General features: G+C 39.6%; 1 protein-coding gene across 2 annotated transcripts in view; it reads right to left on the reverse strand.

The window, feature by feature from the left end:
- The window catches only part of LOC134342316 (regulating synaptic membrane exocytosis protein 1-like), a 622,982-nt gene that overhangs the window by 311,715 nt on the left and 292,002 nt on the right, over positions 1-19,265 (reverse strand). For both annotated transcript variants that reach the window (XM_063040293.1, XM_063040291.1), the window contains exon 5: positions 2,243-2,571. In XM_063040293.1, coding sequence (XP_062896363.1) covers positions 2,243-2,571 — 329 coding nt within the window. The remainder of the gene's footprint in view (positions 1-2,242; positions 2,572-19,265) is intronic.

Genomic DNA, 19,265 nt, shown 5'->3' on the forward strand with positions numbered 1-19,265 from the left:
ACTGGCTGACTGGGCTGTTGATTCTCCTCTAGAACTAACTGACTGTTTGACTGGGCCATCCATTCCTATCCGGGGCTGACTAACTGATTGGATTGTCCATTTTCTCGCCAAGGCTGTAGTGGGTTATAAACTTAGCCAGTTCCACTATAGGCACAACCCTTAACCATCAAGGGTATCTTCGAGAGGTGGTGCCTCAAGAAGGCATCACTTATCACCAAGGATCCTCACCATCTAGGACCTGCCGCCTTCTTGTTATTACCATTAGGGAGGAGGTACAGGAGCCTGAAGAATAACACCCAATGATTTAGGAAAGATTCTTCCCTTCTGCCATCAGATATCCCATTGGTTCATGAATCTATGAACACCATTGCATTATTTGCTTATTTTTGCATTATTTACTTAACATGCAATTTATAGTAATTTTTATGACTTTCACCATACCGCTGCCACAAAACAACAAATTTCTCTTTATTTACGGCGGTGATAATAAATCTGATTCTGATTCTGAACACTATCATAACTCAGCAGGCTAGAGAGCATCTCCCAGAGTCATAGAAAAATACAGCACAGAAACAGGCTCTTTGGCCCATCTAGTCCCAGCCAAACCATTTAAACTGCTAAAGTCCATGTAGACAACATGCACTGCCTTGCCTTCATCAACTTTCCAGGTAACTTCCTCGAAAAGCTCTGTAAAATTAGTTAGACATAACCTACCACACACAAAGCCATGCGCTCTGTCCGTAATCAGTCCATGTCTATCCAAATATGCATATGTCTAGTCCCTTAGAACACCTTCCCATAACTTTCCCACTACTGGTGTCAGGCTCACCAGCCTACAGTTTCCCGATTTATTTTTAGAGCCTTCCCTAAACAGCAGAACAACTTTAACTGTCCTCCAATCCTACTTTAAAAAATTCTAATGATCTGGAGTCCTCTTCAACTCGTTTTCTCTCTTTACTTGTTTTGATGAAGGATATCCAACCTGAAATGTTAGCTCTTTTTCTTTTTTTTTCCCAGAAGTCAGCTAACCACTGAGATTTCAAATTCAAGTTGAAATGTATTGTCATTCAACCATACACATGTATACAGCTAAACGAAGCACTGTTCCTGTGGGGACGAGGTGCAAAGCACAGTACGTAGTCACACACAGCACATATAGTTGCGATCCAGCACATACAGTCACAAAATATTATGAGCACAAGTCCCTGAATGGCATGGCCTGAGGACTGGCAGGGTGATAAAGTGTGAGGTGCATGCTTATGTAAGACCATATAATGCTACTGGCACCATTATAACAAAACAAGCAATAGTATACAAAGTATGTAAAGGTATGTAAAATGGCAGCAACAAAAGATGAAAAGTGGCCAATGCCGGATGGGTGCCATTCAGACAGGGTGTTAATGTGTACTGGCTAGCTGACTGAGTGTGAAGATGTCCAATAACTTTGGGAAGAAGCTGTTACCCAGCCTGCCAGTTCTGGTTCTTATGCTGCAGTAACTTCTCCTTGATGGAAGGCAATTCCTGCATTTCCTGCTTTCATTTCTGATTTCAAAGCATTTTTAGAAATTTTCATTATCATAGTTCTCTATTTTCTGTAATATAAACATAAAATGCTGGGGAAATTAAGCAGTCAAGCATCATTTCTGGAGAGGGAAATCTGAAGGAGACCTTTCATCAGAATTCCTTTTTATCCAAATTGACATTGACCTTCTTATTTCATGAACATCATTCTTGTTAAAGCATTCTCAGAGGCATCATCAAAAAACAATTTCCCTTCAATTCTGCTTCTTTATATCTCTCTCATTGTTTGAAGGTCCTTATAGGAGGCTTTTAAACACAAACAAATAGATATCATCCTGGATTTCTCTATTTCTTGCACTACAATAGCTCCCTAATGATTGTTCCCAACCCATCTCCTGTTTTTCCTTCCCTCATACTTTAAATATGACAATATTAAGCACTCGTCTTGTCTATTGCTATTACCATGAAATGGCATTCCAATATGGCTTGTAGTACTTGGAGCTCTCCAGCATTATTCACCACGCATTTCAATGTTTCTTGCAAATCTTTCCGTCCACTTCATTCCAATGTGGTACACCATCCTTCTCGAACACCAACCATCTAATCCTTTCTACTTCTCAATACTTATGGAAATATAAAGCTATGTGCAACCCATTTCACCAGGATCGACAACTGCTGATTGAGAATACAACAAAGCAGGTGACAGTACTTCTAAGATTACCTCTCTCTAGGGGGTTCACTCCTAGATCTTGATGCAGACTGTTTCTGTTCAAATCCCATCTCTTGCCGAGCAAGTTCAGATACCCGAGTCTTGTCAGGTGGAGTAGCTTCTGGTACTGCTACTACTGTACTTAAAGGAGTCTGGGAACGTGAACGCTCTTGCAGTCTTGCTTTCTTTTCCCTTGGTGCATCAGAACCACCACCTGTAGCTGTGTCACTCAGAGCTCCATCCTGACTAGAAGGCTGTGGTGTTCCACTTCCAATGAACCACGCTTCTGACTTTGTAAGAATTTCTTGCTGTTTACGACATAAATTGCATACCCACATTACCTAGATAAGACAAGAAAAGTAATTAATGGATCAGGTCTCAGACTCTTCAAACTTAAATCTTCAAAATCTGCATGATTATTGTTTACATTATTTTACATAATCATTCAATAAGATTCAATTTCAAGTTCATTCATCCTTCACAAAATTATCTTATTTAATCCATATTACTACCAACACATTTTAAAAAACAAGCTGCTAATATCAGTGATGTGATTAATTAATCCCCATTTTGCTCAGAATTTGTTTCCTTTTCTCAGATTTCCCCTGGAGTGTAAGAGGCCAAGGGTGACTTTATAGAGGTGTATAAAATCATAATGGGCACACCTTTTATCCTAGGGTAGGAAGTTAAAACTAGAAGACATAGGTTTAAGGTGAAAGGAAAAGAGTTAAAAGGAAATGAGGGGCAACCTTTTCACACAAAAGATGGCAGGTATATGGAACAAGTGCCAGAGAAAACTGTAGAGGTAAGCACAATTACAATGGTTAGAAGATATTTAAACAGGCACATAGATAGGAAATGTTTGGAGGTACAACACAACAAATGGCACTAGCTCAGGTAGACGCTTGGTCAGCATTGGCAAGTTGGGCCGAAGAGCCCATTCCGTCCTATATGACTGAGTTGGGATGAGGTGGAGTTCTATGAAAGTCAGTCCAAAGGAATTAGAGTCATATCAATGTCAAAACTATACTGCACAGTGCACTTGCATGCACTACACTGCTTTTTAAAAAAAAACTTACTAAGACTAAACTATTAAATGCATGAAATTACACAGCTAGTTACTCTAACAAATTACAATTATTTTTTAAGCCAATTATTAATTCCCATCTCTGTTCATTAACTCTCTACTGCAAGTTGACCAACATCTCTGAAGTAAAAAAAACGAGCTGCTGGAGGAAGTTGGAGGGTTAGGCAGTATCTGTGGAGGGAACTGCAGAGTCGATGTTAAAACTTGGACTCTTGATCCAGACTCTAAAGTGTCCGTGCCAGACACTAGTGATTGGGGTAGATCATTTCCTCAGGCAATCGTCATACACCTCTTGTTCTGTAACTGTTACCTTGATACAACCACTCTATGACAATGTTTCCATTATGTTATTAGAACATAAAACAGTACAGCACAGCAATCGATGTGGTGCTGAAAAAATTAAACAAGTAACAAGAGCTGAAATAAACTAACCCTGCTGCCTTCACAAAACCCATATCCTTCATTCTCTGCACATTCACGTGCCTATCTAAGTGCCTCCTTGGCACCTCTAGCTTCTTTGCCTCTATTACTACCCCTGGCAGCACATTCCAGACATCCACACCATCTGTATGTAAAAAAAAGACTTCTTTTACAGACATCCATACAATTCCTTTAGATCTATCCCCTCTCATCTTAAATGCTGGTCCTCTAATATTGGACATTTTGATCTTGGGAAGAAGATACTAGCTTGTCCACTCTATTTATGCCTTCCATAATCTTATAAACTTCCAACAGCCTCCTCTCAGTCACCACTGCTCCACAGAAAACAACCAGTTTGTTCAGTCTCTTTGCATAGCACATGCCTTAAAACCCATAGAGCATCCTAGTAAACTGCTTCTGCACCCTCTCCATAACCTCCATATCCTTCCTATAGTGAGGTAACCAGATCTGAATGCAATACTCCAGACATAGCCTAACCAGAGTTTTATTCCCATGACGCCCAGTGTTGTATCTCGGTGGAATATGGCTGGAGTCCAACAATAAAAAGTTCAATATCCGGTCTACAAACACGTTCCTCGATCGTAATATGACCCAGATTGCACCATCCGTTATTAACCAGAACAGTAAGCCCCCAACTCCTTTACGCTTACCGCTCTCAGTGCACTTCTGGTCAGCCCAAACGGTCTGGAAGCCGTCCATGGAAAAGTTTTGATCCGGTATGTCCTCGTGCAGCCCCGTTCCAGTAAAACACATAACACTGCACTCCCGAAATGTTCTCTGACGCCTGGCTAGCGCCGTGAGCTCGTCCATTTTATTACCCACTGAACTCCTCTTCTCCATAAGTCTCTATTGTCTCGACCCGGTCCTCTTTCCACCGAGATACAACACTGGGTGTCACGGGAGGTTGTTCCTGCCTGTGGCCATCGAACTTTGCAGCTCCTCCCATGGAGGGTCAGACACCCTGAGCCAATAGGTTGGTCCTGGACTTACTTCCATCTGGCACAGTTTGCATATTGTTATTTGATTGTTTGTGGTTTTTGTATTGCTATATTTATGCTCTATTCTTGGTTGGCGCAGCTGTAATGAAACCCAATTTCCCTCGGGATAAATAAAGTATATCGATCTATCTATCTATATCACTACCCGACTCTAGCATTCAATGTCTCAATTAATAAAGTAAGAAAGTGATACGGCTTCTTTACTATCCTATCAACCTGTCCAGTCATTTTCAGTAAACCATGTACTTGGATGCCAAGATCTGTCTGTACTGTTAAGGGTCTTGCCCTTAAGAGGGTATTTACTGTACATTTACATTTGAAATCCTGAAGAGCAACATTTCACATTTGGCTGGATTAAGCTCCATCTGCCATTCCCCACTATATCTGCAACCCATCTATATCCCATTGTATGCTTTGGCAATCTTCTGCTTTTTTCATAACATCACCAATCTTTGTACTGACTGCTAATTTATTAATGCATCCATCTACGTTTTCATTCAGGTCATTTATCTTTATTACAAACAACAGAGATCCCAATACAGATCGTTGCAGAAACTATGCGTCATGGACTTCCAGCCAGGATAAGTCTTGTTGACTACAACTCTTTATCTTCTAAGGGCAAGTTAATTTTGAATCTGAAAGCAAGTCACTGTGGATCCCATGGATCTTAATCTTCTGGATGATCCTTTCATGAGGGACCTTCTCAAAGGCCTTCCTTAATTCCATTTTGACAACATCCACAGCTCTATCTTCATCAATCACCTTTATTACCTCTTCAGAAAAATTAGTTGTCCTGTATACAGCCATACTGACTACCCTTAGCTAGGCCATAGTTTTCCAAATATTCATAAATCTTATCCCTAAGAATCCTCTCAAGTTGCTTCCCTGTAACTGATGTGAGACTCACTGGTCTCACTATCGATGTTTTTGCATGACCATCTCCTTTGTTACCACCATGCACTAAACTAGCTTCAGAAAATTTAAGGTCATGGACTCATTGAAAACATAGTATAGTAATCATTATTAAACATTTCATTTACTACTTTACTGAACAGCCTGAAATCATTTGCAACGATCAGTCATTGAATTGTGTTGTTTTCTCCATCTTTGTGCCTGTGCTTTCATATCTCTTTCCACACCAGGTCTTTCCCTTTCCTGCTCTCACTGTAAGTCACAAAATCATCACCTTGTTCCTTCCCTTTCTAATGCTCATTTTCCATACTACCTTGAAGAATATCGGACATCAGGGAACCGATTGCACAGTAAGGACAGAGAGGTCAGCAGGGACTTGAGTGAACATGAGGAAAAGAGAGTTTGAGAATCTGAGGGAATTATAGACCTGTGAAAAGGAAAGAAGGAGACACCAGGAGCCAGAGTGAACTGTTGCAATACAGAGTATTGGGGACTCCAGTAAATAAAAGGGATTTGTAAACAGGGTAAGCAGGGATGGATGCAAGAGGGGAAGTTATATCTGGGAACAGATTCAATTGTTTATCTGCTGATTCAATCAAATTTACAGCAAAGGATTGTGAATGAGTGTGATTTAGACAAGGTGAATTCAATATTTAATCAGGTTTAGAAGAGTTACAAAGATTGGCAAAACCTGGATTTACTGAGAGGGGTGTCAAAGAAGGAAATTAAGTAATAACATTTATCAAGTTCTGATAATTCAAAGCAAGAATCAGTAAAAATCTATAGTTATAATTGTTGATTTGAGATGCCAGGCAGATCTTTTGTGTCAGCATTTGCTTGAAAAATAATGAAGTAGGTTGAGAAAGGTTTGGATGAGCAGATAGTTCAAGGAAGATGAAGGGGCTTAGGGAGGAGATCTGGGAGAGGTACCACGTTCAATAGAGCTTTAGGGTCAGAAAGGGTTGTAGGAAGGGCAATTACAAAATAAATGAACTTACCTTGATGAATGTTGTTACCATACATCCAGCAGTCACCTATATGGGGAGGCATCATCTAATATTGCTGCATGTGGCCTCAAGAAAAAATCACTTTGTAGCAAAGTCTCAAACTTGCAATACTAATCGTTAAACTGATATTTTTCATGTCTTATGTTCTACATTTATACTGACTTAATATTGTTTACATTTGTCTCTACTCTGATCGAAACAAAAACCCAAGTTCTCACCTGCCACAGATTAGTCCTTGAGGTAGAAGCTGATCAGGTAAATTGATTACTGATCGCTAATGTTTTTCCCACCTGGACATATTCATGTACACTGAATAACTTCAAAGTAAATGGATCTTCAGTTTATACAGAACCATTTAAATTCAGGGTCAATGATACCAGAAACCTTTCAACAGTAAGTTTGACTTAAAAATTAAGTACGATCAATTAAGGTAAAAATTGTGTCCTCAACCTCCTGCTTCACAGCCTAGACACTGACTGAAAATCATCTAATATAGATTCCCATCCCATATTTTGGCTTACTTTCACAATCAGATAATATTTTCATTCTCTATTAAGGTAACAGAATTGTTATACTACCTGTCATCTCCAATATAGTACAATTGACACATTTATCAACCAAGGAAATCTGTACCCCAAAGAAGAACAGCACTGACAACAAATACAACCCTTATACTCACACAGCAACTGCACACAAAATCACAAATGAACTTCTCGTCTTTGCAATTCAAAGCCGCTTGTTCAGCAGACAACAATCTGTTAACTAGGGCAGTTTTAAGTGTTAACTGCTTCTTGGTCTCGAAGAAAAGAATAATTTCTGAGAAATGTACAAAATACACCAAACATTTCATTAGTTGTGCTTGTGCCCAATGATCAGACCAGAGTTTAATTTTAATTATTTGGATTCTGTCCAAACTAATCCAAATTTAGAATAACAATCCACAGATGTCAGGTTACCCAACACAAATGGTCTGGTGAAAGATTAAGAGGATCTAATTTTGCTTTACTTTTTACATTACCCAAATGCAGCATAATGGATGATGAAAATGTTTTCAAAATCCTTATCTTCAAAGGATTATTTAATACTTCTACTTCATCTGATTTGATGTAAATTAAAGTACACCATTTACAGACAAAACACAAACATACATTAAAAGTGCAGATTAACAAACTGTAACAAATAGAGAGTACTGAGGTGCCAAAATCAATGTTGAATTGCATTCATCTGACACCTTGATAAGGTACTTAATGAGCATCTTACCTACTCAGATGGGAAAAGGCTCAAGTTTCACCCTTACAACCTGACCTTACTCAGAGTTGCAATACAAGCACAATTAATTTGACTTTAATACCACTGGATTAGAAAGGAGAAAAAATAGCATGTGGTCCTGTCCAGCTGCCGGGTTTTCTCCTTGCTGGAAATCCGACATGTATGAAGAGAGATTAGGTTCACCTGAGATGGCCCAAGTAGTTGCACACCTCACCCTGCACCCTTAACTCAGCCATTCATTATGAATAAGTAGATCTCTAGCTAGCACTTGCCATAATAGACAGGAATATTTTTGCTGTTGATTTTTCAGTTTGGATTCTCCCCAACCTAGAAGAGAGTTGATTGGCCAGTCCGGTGCTCTCAGCAGAGAACAATGGGGAGTTTGTGATTTTGGACTAGTGTGCCAGAGTTGCATCACAGAGCAGTTTATTTTTACATCCTCAGGGCTCGCATTTCTTTTGCAAACTGCATATTTTAATGTTGCATGCACAGCATATAAATGCTCAGTCCATAAAATGCAGAGATGACATCACTCCTGTCGCAATTCTGCTTATTTGAAGCTCGTCCTACCATAGTGAAATTAGTTGATGTACATTATAGAACACAGTCAGGAGAAAAAAGCCTAAAAGCAGGGCCTACATGTTGAGTTTGTAGGACAAATGTTGGAACTCCTCTGTTTAGAACATGGTATGAGTGCAGGTAAGCATTTGCAGGCTGCTGAAAAGTTATTCCATGCCCTAACCTTAGAACATAGAACAGTACATTACAGGAACTTCCAACCACCGTGACTATGCTGACTACGATGCTGTGGCTACATATATGAGCTCGTTAAAATACATTGGAATTAGAGCCTGGGACTTTTTCTCCTGGCATTCACTTCCTATTGTCGTGTTACCAAACCAAGGTTTTCAAAACACCTGACCCACTCACATTTATAGAAATTATGTCCTGAAATTGCTCCCAGCTACCACCCTCTAATGCAATAAACAGCATGATTATTATTGATTAAATGCACAGATCATTCCTTATTATTCTGTAGTGAACACTTTGCATAAAGTTGCACTCTGTAGACTGTCATAACACAGGAGGCCATTTAGACCACCCAGTTCATCACAATTGGAGCTATATCCCCATAGCCCTTCAATTAGTCCCACTTGCCCTAACCCTTTCTCAGTGTCCTGTAAATTCTTTACCTGTACCCAGCTTTCACTCGACTATCAACAATGAATCTGCCTCCACTATTACTCTGGTCATGAATTCCAGTTGCAAGTACAGTGCATGCTGTGGTGTAATAAAAAGTTTTCATCATGTTAGTTTCAGTTCTTTTGCCAATCACCTTTATTCAATGTACCATGGTTCTTGACCCTTTGCTAGTGGGAGCAACTTCTCTCCATTTACTTGATCCATAACTTCTATGATTTTAAATACCTTCATCAGGTCGTCTTGGAATATCCTCTTCTATAAAGAGACAAGAATTCAGCATCTCTTCGCTCTTTACATAGTTGTATAAATGGAATTATTTCAGGAAATCTCATCTGCATCCTCTCTAAAATCTAAATATTATTCTGCAGCCTGAAGTGTTATATTCTAAATGCAGGCTACGTGGGGCAAGTTTAAAAAGCTTGAACCTGCAATATTCATTCCTGCAGCTTGAACCATGACCTCTGCGTTTATGGAAACATTTCATGGAATGAGTTTCTGAATTAATATTTCCACTGTATTGTCTTTGAAATGTCTCTTTCCCAAAGTTTTTCACCCATTATCAACTTGAGAAGCATCATGCATATCCTCTAAAAGCCTCAACCACTGATCTTCAGGTTTTAAAATGGATACCAAATTGATTTGGCTACCAACTTTAAGAGCATGAATAAGCACCATACAACACAAATTTTCCCAACCCCTCTCACTATCTCTTTGGTCACCCTGCTCTTCTTCCTCCCTTAGTAATGCTTTGACTGCATGTTATTTCTTTCCCAGTACACTAAGTCATAGTAATGCTGATCACAGTAAGTCAATCACATATCTCTCCAAACCATTTCTATTCATGTACCTGATCAGGTGTCTTTTAAAGGTTGTTAGTATACCTGCCTCAGCCATTTTCTCTTGGTGAAAAGTTGCCCCTTAGATTCCTATTAAATCTCTCCCATCTCACCCACGCTATGCCTTCTAGTTTCTGATTTTCCAACTTTGGGAAAAAGACTAAATGCACATTGACTCCATGATTTTTACACTCCTTTAATAAAAAACACCTCTTATTTTCCTATGTTCCAATGAAAAGAGACCCAATCTACTCTACCTCTTTCCATAACTCAGTCTCTCAAGTCTCAGCAATATCCTTATAAGTCTTCTCTGCACTTGTTCTAGCTTAGTCATACCTTTTCTATAGCAAGTCAACCAAAACTGAATACAATGTTCCAAATGCAACCTCACCAATGTGTTGTACAATTGCTTCATGCTTATCTGCATTAAGTCATATCTACTCTAATCCTTTGCATTGTCTACCAAAAATCTGCTGAAACTAAATTACTAACTTGTATATCCTTTACAAATTTTAATATTGTACGCCACTTCGTACCCAGACTTCTCTTATACTATATTTCTCACAACACAGGAGGGAGGCAAGACTGGGAAATAAAAAGGAAAAACAATATCCCAATATTAAACCTCAGGGATCTACATCCTTTTCTCCTAAACAGCTGTTCACCACCACTTTCTGCCTCCTATCCCCTTATATAATTATGCCTCCAAGTTAACATTATCTTGTTAAACTGTGCTTTATTTCTTAAATCAGTAAAATGGCTTGTACTATTGCACTTTGTTTCTTTCAGTAACTGAGATTAATCAGATCCAATTTAAACACAGAGCAGTATAGAACAGCACAGGCTATCTGGCTCATGATGTCTGTACTGAATATGATGCCAAATTAAACTAATCCCTACTACCTACTAATAATCTATACCCTTCCATTCTCAACATATTCATTTGTCTACCTAAAAACCTGTTGAATACCAATATTGTATCTGCTTCCAATTCTACTGCTAATTGCCTGTTTACAATACTTACTGATCTTTGTAGAACATTTGCCCCACACAGCCTTTTTAAACTTCCCCCTTTCACCTTAAAGCTATGCCTTGAATATCCTGGGGAAAAAGGGTTCTGGGTGAATCTCCTCTCGTAAGTTTATATAGTCCTCAGGCCTCCCCTCTGTCTCTGGTGCTCCACAGAAAACAATCCAAGTTTGTCCAACCTCTCCTTTTGATTTAATACTCTCTATTTATTGATTGATTTTTGTGTTTGTCATTGTAACTTATCATTTTTTAAAGTTTTTGTACTATACCACTGCCACAAAACAATCAATTTTACAACATACCTCAGTGATAGCAAACCTGATTCTGATTCTAGGCATCATACTGGGAAATCTCTTCTGCACACTCTCCAAAGTCTGCATCTCTTTCTGGTGACCACAACTACAAATGTGGCCTAACCAAAGTTAAATACAAGTGCAACAAGACCTCCTTACTCATACTCTATGCCCCTAGTGATGAAGGTATGCATACCATACAACTTCTTTACCACTCCATCAACTTGTGTTGCCACCTTCAGGGAGGTATGGATTTGGATCCCAAGGTCCTTCTGTACATCAATGCTGTTACAGGAACTACCATTCACTGCCTATTTTTCCTTTACCTTTAACTTTACAAAGTGTAACACCTGACACTCGTTCAGATTAAACTCCATCTGTTATTTCTCTGTTGTAACTGTAACTGATCTAGATCCAGATGTAGCTTCTCATAACACACATAAAAGTTGCTGGTGAACACAGCAGGCAAGGCAGCATCTCTAGGAAGAGGTACAGACGACGTTTCGGACTGAGACCCTTCATCAGGACTAACTGAAAAAAGAGCTAGTAAGAGATATGAAACTGGGAGCTTTCATATTCACCCAGAACCCTTTTTCCCCAGGATATTCAAGGCATAGCTTTAAGGTGAAAGGGGGAAGTTTAAAAAGGCTGTGTGGGGCAAATGTTCTACAAAGATTAGTAAGTATCGTAAACAGGCTATTAGCAGTAGAATTGGAAGCAGATACAATATTGGTATTCAACAGGTTTTTAGGAAGACAAATGCATATGTTGAGAATGGAAGGATATAGATTATTAGTAGGTAGAAAGTGGGAAAGCTCCCACTTTCATATCTCTTACTAGCTCTTTTTTCAGTTAGTCCTGACGAAGGGTCTCGGCCTGAAACATCGACTGTACCTCTTCCTAGAGATGCTGCCTGGCCTGCTGCGTTCACCAGCAACTTTTATGTGTGTTGCTTGAAATTCCAGCATCTGCAGATTTCCTCGTGTTAGCTTCACGTAACCTTTTTCACTGTCTATAACTCCACTAATTTTTGTATAGCCTGCAAATCTATGAACCAGCCCATCTACATTTTTGTTCAACTCATCTATATACTATATGTCTCAAAGTATAAAGATCCTAGTAAAGATTCTTGCAGAACTCTGCTGGTCATACAAAATGAAGTCTTTTCACCTCAATGTTTGGTCTTCTCTAGGCAAATCAGTTCTGGATTCAAAGTACCAATTCGCCATCAACACCATGTACTTTAATTGTCCTAATCAACCTACAATGAAAAGCCTTATCAAGTGCCTTTCTAAAGTCCTTGCAGTCAACATCTACTGTCCTATCCTCAGAGGCATAGTGATGTACAGCATGGAAAAGACCTTTCACTCATTTGGTCCATGTCAACCAAGATATAACTACGCTAGTCCTCTTTATGCACATGTATTTCCATATATGACTGTTATATTGTTCTTGACTGTTCCATAATGGTAATTAAATTCGTCATACTCTAGAGGGAGTAGCTTTGTGAAGATGGGCACATTGGCCAACAATTTTATTTTTCTCTTTTATTAATACTCGTTTTCACTTTATGAACTAGAACACAGAATCTAAACCATTTTCTGAAATTTGATAAGTTGTTCAACATTATATTTACCATTGACTTACAGTGATGAAATGATGAAGGAACGTTTTCTATAGAGTTGATATACAGTGGACCAAATCTCACTGACCAGCTTTCCCCACCAAGAATCTACTTCAGATACAAAGTACTAATGCTGCTGGCCAAAAGTATCCGAACTTCAATACAGAATATTTCTGGGAGAAGATGTAAGAAAGATGTGAGATTTTATAATAGATTTTTAATTGTCTCTAAGGTCTTGAGATAAAGGAAGATGGCACCAGAGCAAGGTGATTCATTGTAAACTGCTCTATGCACATTTTATTTTGCATTCTGTTATTTATTTCTCTTGTATTATCTTAGTCAAATAATCTATATGGTTAGGATGCAGAAACAAGTTTTTCACTGTACTTTGGTACAAATGACAATAATAATCAATTTGCCATTTATTTACCAAGTTACCATTTGATCTCATTTGGCACATCCCTCTAAATATTTCTATCTATATACTCCTCTAAGTTGTTAATGTATCTTCCTCAAACACTTCCTCTTGTAGCTCATTGCATATCTGGACCACACTTTGGGTGAAAAAGTTGGCACTCAGGTTCCTATTAAATTTTGGCACAGCTTTGTGGGCTGAAGGGCCTAATTGTGCTGTAGATTTTTTCCTATGTTCTAAATCTCTTCCCTCTCAGCTTAAACCTATGCCCTCCAGTCTTGGCTCCCCAACTCTGAGAAAAAAACTGTGTGTATTCACCCTACCTCTACTCCTCATAATTTTATACACCTCTATAAAATCACCCCTCAATCACCTATGCTCCAATGAATTACAAACCAGCCTGCTCAATCTCTTTCCATAACTCAGTGCCTTGAGTCCTGGCAACATCTGGATAAATCTCCTCTGCACCATTTTTAGTTCACTGACATCTGTCCTATAGCAGGCTGACCAAATTGAATAATGTTCCAAATGTGGTCTCACCAATGTCTTTTCTAATGTCATACATTACCTTTGTCACTTCTTGAAAAAAACTCAGTCAAATTTGTAAGATATGACCATCCCTCACAAAGTCATGCTGTCTCTAATTTGCTTTCAGTTAATCTATCCCGGATGTTCTTTTCAACCTTTGCTTCTCCAAATGAGGATCACAGTTGTCTCTGGCTACCAGGGCTATCTCAATACCATTTTTCTTTGAACAGAGTGCAACATTTAGAATCTTACACTTATTTGTAACCATCCCCATACCCAATAAGGATTGAAAATTTGTGGTTAGAGCTCCTGCTTTCCCCAAGATGCATCACATCTGGTTAATTCATTTTACTTAATTTAATAGAGTTGTTATCTCCCACTTTGATTACTGAACCCCAATGACATAATTTCTTGATATATATTCTAAGTTTATAAGTTTGGTCTGAATATAATGTTCCAGAGTGTCAGCATAGTTACTGGCAGCTGCCCATATAATAAATAATAAGTTCCTCCTTAAGTTATATCTCTGACATGTTTTCACTTGCACAGTACTTAACCATGTTTGGATTTTTTATACTTCATGAATTTGAAAACTTGGCCAGCAGTTCAGTCTTCTGTTCTGATTTCAGTTTCTTATTTTGAAGGTTAATGACACTCTTCAAACAAAAGGACCTATTTCGGGTCTCCAGTAGCAGATAAAAAGAGTAAAGTTATATGATTGTGCCTGCTAAATTGGAACAGGAACTAGTCAGTCAGCTACATGATCTGATCATAATACCATAAGACATAGAGGCAGAATTAGGCCATTCAACCCACTGAGTCCATTCCACCATTTCATCATAGCTGATCCCAGATCTAATTTAATGCTATACACCTGCCCTCTCGCTATGTCCTTTGATGCCCTGATCAATCATGAATCTATCAGCTTTTGTTTTGAATATACCAACAGACTTGGCTTTCCCGCAATCTGTGGCAAAGGATTCCACAGATTCACCACTCTTCGGCTAAAAAAATTTCTGCTTTCTTCTATTTCAAAACGTCACCCCACAATATTGAGGCTGTGCTCTCTAGTTCTGGATAGCCCCATCATAGGAAACATCCTCTCCACATCTACCTTATTTAGTCCTATCAACATTCAGTAGGTTTCAATGAGATCCCCACACATTCTTCAAAATTCCAGTGAGTACAGGCTCAGAACTGCCAAGCGCTCCTTATACGTTAACCCTTTCATTCCAGGCATAATCCTCATGAATCTCCTCTGAACTCTCTTTAATGACAACACATCCTTTCTGAGATAAGGGGTCCAAACTGTTGACAATACTCCAAGTGTGGCCTGACTAGTGTCTTATAAAGCATCAGCATTATCTCAAACAAGAAAAAAATCTGCAGATGTAGGAAATCTGAGCAACACGCACAAAATGCTGGAGGAACTCAGCAGGCCGGACAGCATCTATGAAAAGAATTCCGTCAACGTTTCAGGTCAAAACATCACGCTGTACACTTTTCCTCAATGCTGCCTGGCCTGCTGAGTTCCTCCAGCAGTTTGCGCATGTTGTTCAGCATTATCTCTTTGTATTTATGTTCTATTCCCCTTGAAATAAATGACAACATTGCATTTGCCTTCTTTACCACAGACACAACCTGTAAATTAACCTTCTGGGAGTCTTGCCTAAGGTCTCCTAAGTCCCTTTACACATCTGATGTTTGAATTTTCTCCCCATTTAGATAACAGCCCATATTATAGTTCCTTTTACCAAAATGCATTACTGTACATTTCCCAACATTGTATTCCATTTGCAACTTTTTTGCCTATTCTTCCGATTTGTTTAGGTCCTGCTGCAATCACTTTGCTTCTTCAGCACTACCTACCCATCCAGCTATCTTCGTATCATCCGCAAACTTTGCCACAAAGCTATCAATTCCATTATCTAAATCATTGAAAAACAATGTGAAAAATAGCAGTCCCAATACTGACCCCTGAGGAACACCACTAGTCCCTGGCAGCCAGCCAGAAAATGCCTCCTGCTTGTCAGTCATTCCTCTGTCCATGCCAGTTTATTTCTTGTAACATCACAGTATTCTATTTTGTTAAACAGCCTCATGTGAAGCACCTTGTCAAATGCCTACTGAAAATCCAAGTAAATGACATCCACTGCCTCCCTTTGGTCCACCCTGCTTGCTACCTCCTTGAAGAATTCTAACATATTTGTCAGGCAAGATTTCCCTTTCAGAAACCATGCTGAATTTGATTTATTTAATCATTAGTCTCCAAGTACTCTGAAACCTCATTCTTAATGTACTCCAACACTTTCCCAACCACTGAGGTTAGGCTAACTGGCCTATAATTTCTTCTCTTTTGTCTTCCTCCCTTCTTAAAGAGTGGAGTGAATTTGCAATTTTCTATTCCTCTGGGACCATGCCAGAATCAAGTGATTCCTGAAAGATCATGACCAATGCATCCATTATCTCTTCAACAACCTCTCTCAGGACTCTGGAATGTAGTCTATCGGGTCCAGTGACTTCTCCACCCTAAGACCTTTGAGTTTGCTTAGCACTTTTTCTTTTATTACAGCAACGGTACTCACTCCTGTTCCCTGACACTCACGGACCTCTGACATACAGGTAGTGTCTTCCACAGTAAAGATCGAAGCAAAGTACTTACTAAGTTCATCTGCTATTTCTTTGTCCCCCATTGCTACCTAACCAGCATCATTTGCCAGTGGTCCAATATCAACTCTCACTTCCCTTTCACTCTTTATGTAACTGAAAAAATCTTTTAGTATCCTTCTTTATATTATCTACTAGTTTTCCCTCATGTTTCATCTTTTCCATTCTTATAGCTTTTTTAGTTGCCTTTTGTTGGATTTTAAAAGCTTCACAATCATCCAACTTCCCACTCACTTTTGCTACCTTATATACCCTTTCCTTGGCTTTTATGCAGTCCTTAACTTCCCTTGTCAGCCACGGTTGCCTACCCCTGCCATTTGAGAACAACTTCTTCAGTGGGACATATCTATCCTGCGCCTTAAGAAATATTCCCAGAAACTTTAGCCACCTCTGTTCTGCCGTCATGCCTGCCAGTATCCCCCTCTATTTCACAGGGGCAAGCCACTCTCTCATGCCTCTGTAATTCCTTTTATTCCTTTGCAATACTGATACATGTGACTTATGCTTCTCACTCTCAGATTGCAGTACGAATTCAATCATACTCTGTCACTGCCTCTTAAGGGTTCTTTTATATTAAGCTGACTAATAAAACCTGGGCTGTTACACAACACCCAATCTAAGATAGCCTTTCCCCTAGTAGGCTCGAGCACAAGCTGCTTTAAGAGCCATTCGAAATGCATTCAAATTCCATCTACCCCATTCATTAACATCTAATGCCTTTTGATGAACTATGCATTTTCCATATCATTATCTGCAGTGCCTTTAGAAAGGAAAGCTATTCAGTTACACATTACTCTGTAACTCTCAAGCTCTCCACTCATAAGTACTGACCTAAATCTCTTAGAAGTATTCACAAATTTCATATAAAAGGACAATTCCCAACAAAGTTCCTACTCAATGGTCAAGATGTTTTCATGAAATCAAAGCAATATCTTGATTCCAACACTCCTATCTGTACGTATGGTAGGCACAGAGGCACTGCCAGAACAGCTACCTTTGAGCTCCAGCAACCTGGACTCAACCCTGAATTTGGAATTGACTCAAATTCAGAAGTTCTCCCTGTGACCACATTGAATTCCTCCCATATTCCAAAAGCTTGTGGCCTGATAAATTCAACTATAATTTTTTCATGGTGTATGGCTGAGTGGTGGAAACTGGGTGTAGTTGATGGGAATTTAGGAAGAGAAAATGAATTACTGCCTGATAGTTGGTGCTGAAGGGCTTATATGCTGTATTTTTCTGACTCCATTATAGGCAGTATGCCAGATACCGCATATCAACCTTATGTTTCATGAACAAACACAAAAAGATATCCCTTTAAATACTGCATACAGTACTGCAACTGTGATCTAACTGTGTGATCTCACAGGTAGATAGGGTAGTTAAGAAAGCCATAGTCATAGACATAGTCATACTTTATTGATCCCGGGGGAAATTGGTTTTCGTTACAGTTGCACCATAAATAATTAAATAGTAATAAAACCATAAATAGTTAAATAGTAATATGTAAAATATGCCAGGAAATAAGTCCAGGACCAGCCTATTGGCTCAGGGTGTCTGACCCTCCAAGGGAGGAGTTGTAAAGTTTGATGGCCACAGGCAGGAATGACTTCCTATGACACTCTGTGTTGCATCTCGGTGGAATGATTCTCTGGCTGAATGTACTCCTGTGCCCAACCAGTACATTATGTAGTGGATGGGAGACATTGTCCAAGATGGCATGCAACTTGGACAGCATCCTCTTTTCAGACACCACCGTCAGAGAGTCCAGTTCCATCCCCACAACATCACTGGCCTTACGAATGAGATTGTTGATTCTGTTGGTGTCTGCTACCCTCAGCCTGCTGCCCCAGCACAAAACAGCAAACATGATCGCACTGGCCACCACAGACTCATTGAACATCCTCAGCATCGTCCGGCAAATGTTAAAGGACCTCAGTCTCCTCAGGAAATAGAGACGGCTCTGACCCTTCTTGTAGACAGCCTCAGTGTTCTTTGACCAGTCTAGTTTATTGTCAATTCGTATCCCCAGGTATTTGTAATCCTCCACCATGTCCACAGTGTCACCCATAGTTCAGTCTCTCCCCACCTACATCCAGGATACATCCCATGCCCTCCACCTCTTCAAAAACTTCCAGTTCCCCGGTCCCAACCGCTTCATTTTCACTATGGATGTCCAATCCCTATACACCTCCATTCCCCATGAAGAAGGCCTCAAAGCCCTCCACTACTTTCTGGATAATAGATCTCGCCAGTTCCCCACCACCACTACCCTCCTCCAGTTTGCGGAACTGGTTCTTACACTCAATAACTTCTCTTTTGGCTCCTCCCACTTTCTTCAGACCAAGGGTGTAGCTATGGGAACTCGCATGGGCCCTAGCTATGCCTGCCTCTTCGTTGGTTATGTGGAACAGTCTGTGCTCCAAACTTATTCTGGTACTGCTCCCCAACTTTTCCTTCGGTACATTGACGACTACATTGGTGCTGCTTCCTGCACCCATGCTGAGCTCGTCAATTTCATCCACTTTACTTCTAACTTCCACCCAGCCCTCAAATTCACTTGGTCTATTTCGGACACTTCTTTTCCCTTTCTCAATCTCTTGGTCTCCATCTCTGGAGACAGACTGTCCACTGATATCTTCTACAAGCCCACTGACTCTCATAACTACCTCAACTATACCTCTTCCCACCCCTCCACATGCAAAAATGCCATTCCCTATTCCCAG

Source organism: Mobula hypostoma, chromosome 2, assembly GCF_963921235.1.
Source record: "Mobula hypostoma chromosome 2, sMobHyp1.1, whole genome shotgun sequence".
Lineage (NCBI taxonomy): Eukaryota > Metazoa > Chordata > Chondrichthyes > Myliobatiformes > Myliobatidae > Mobula > Mobula hypostoma.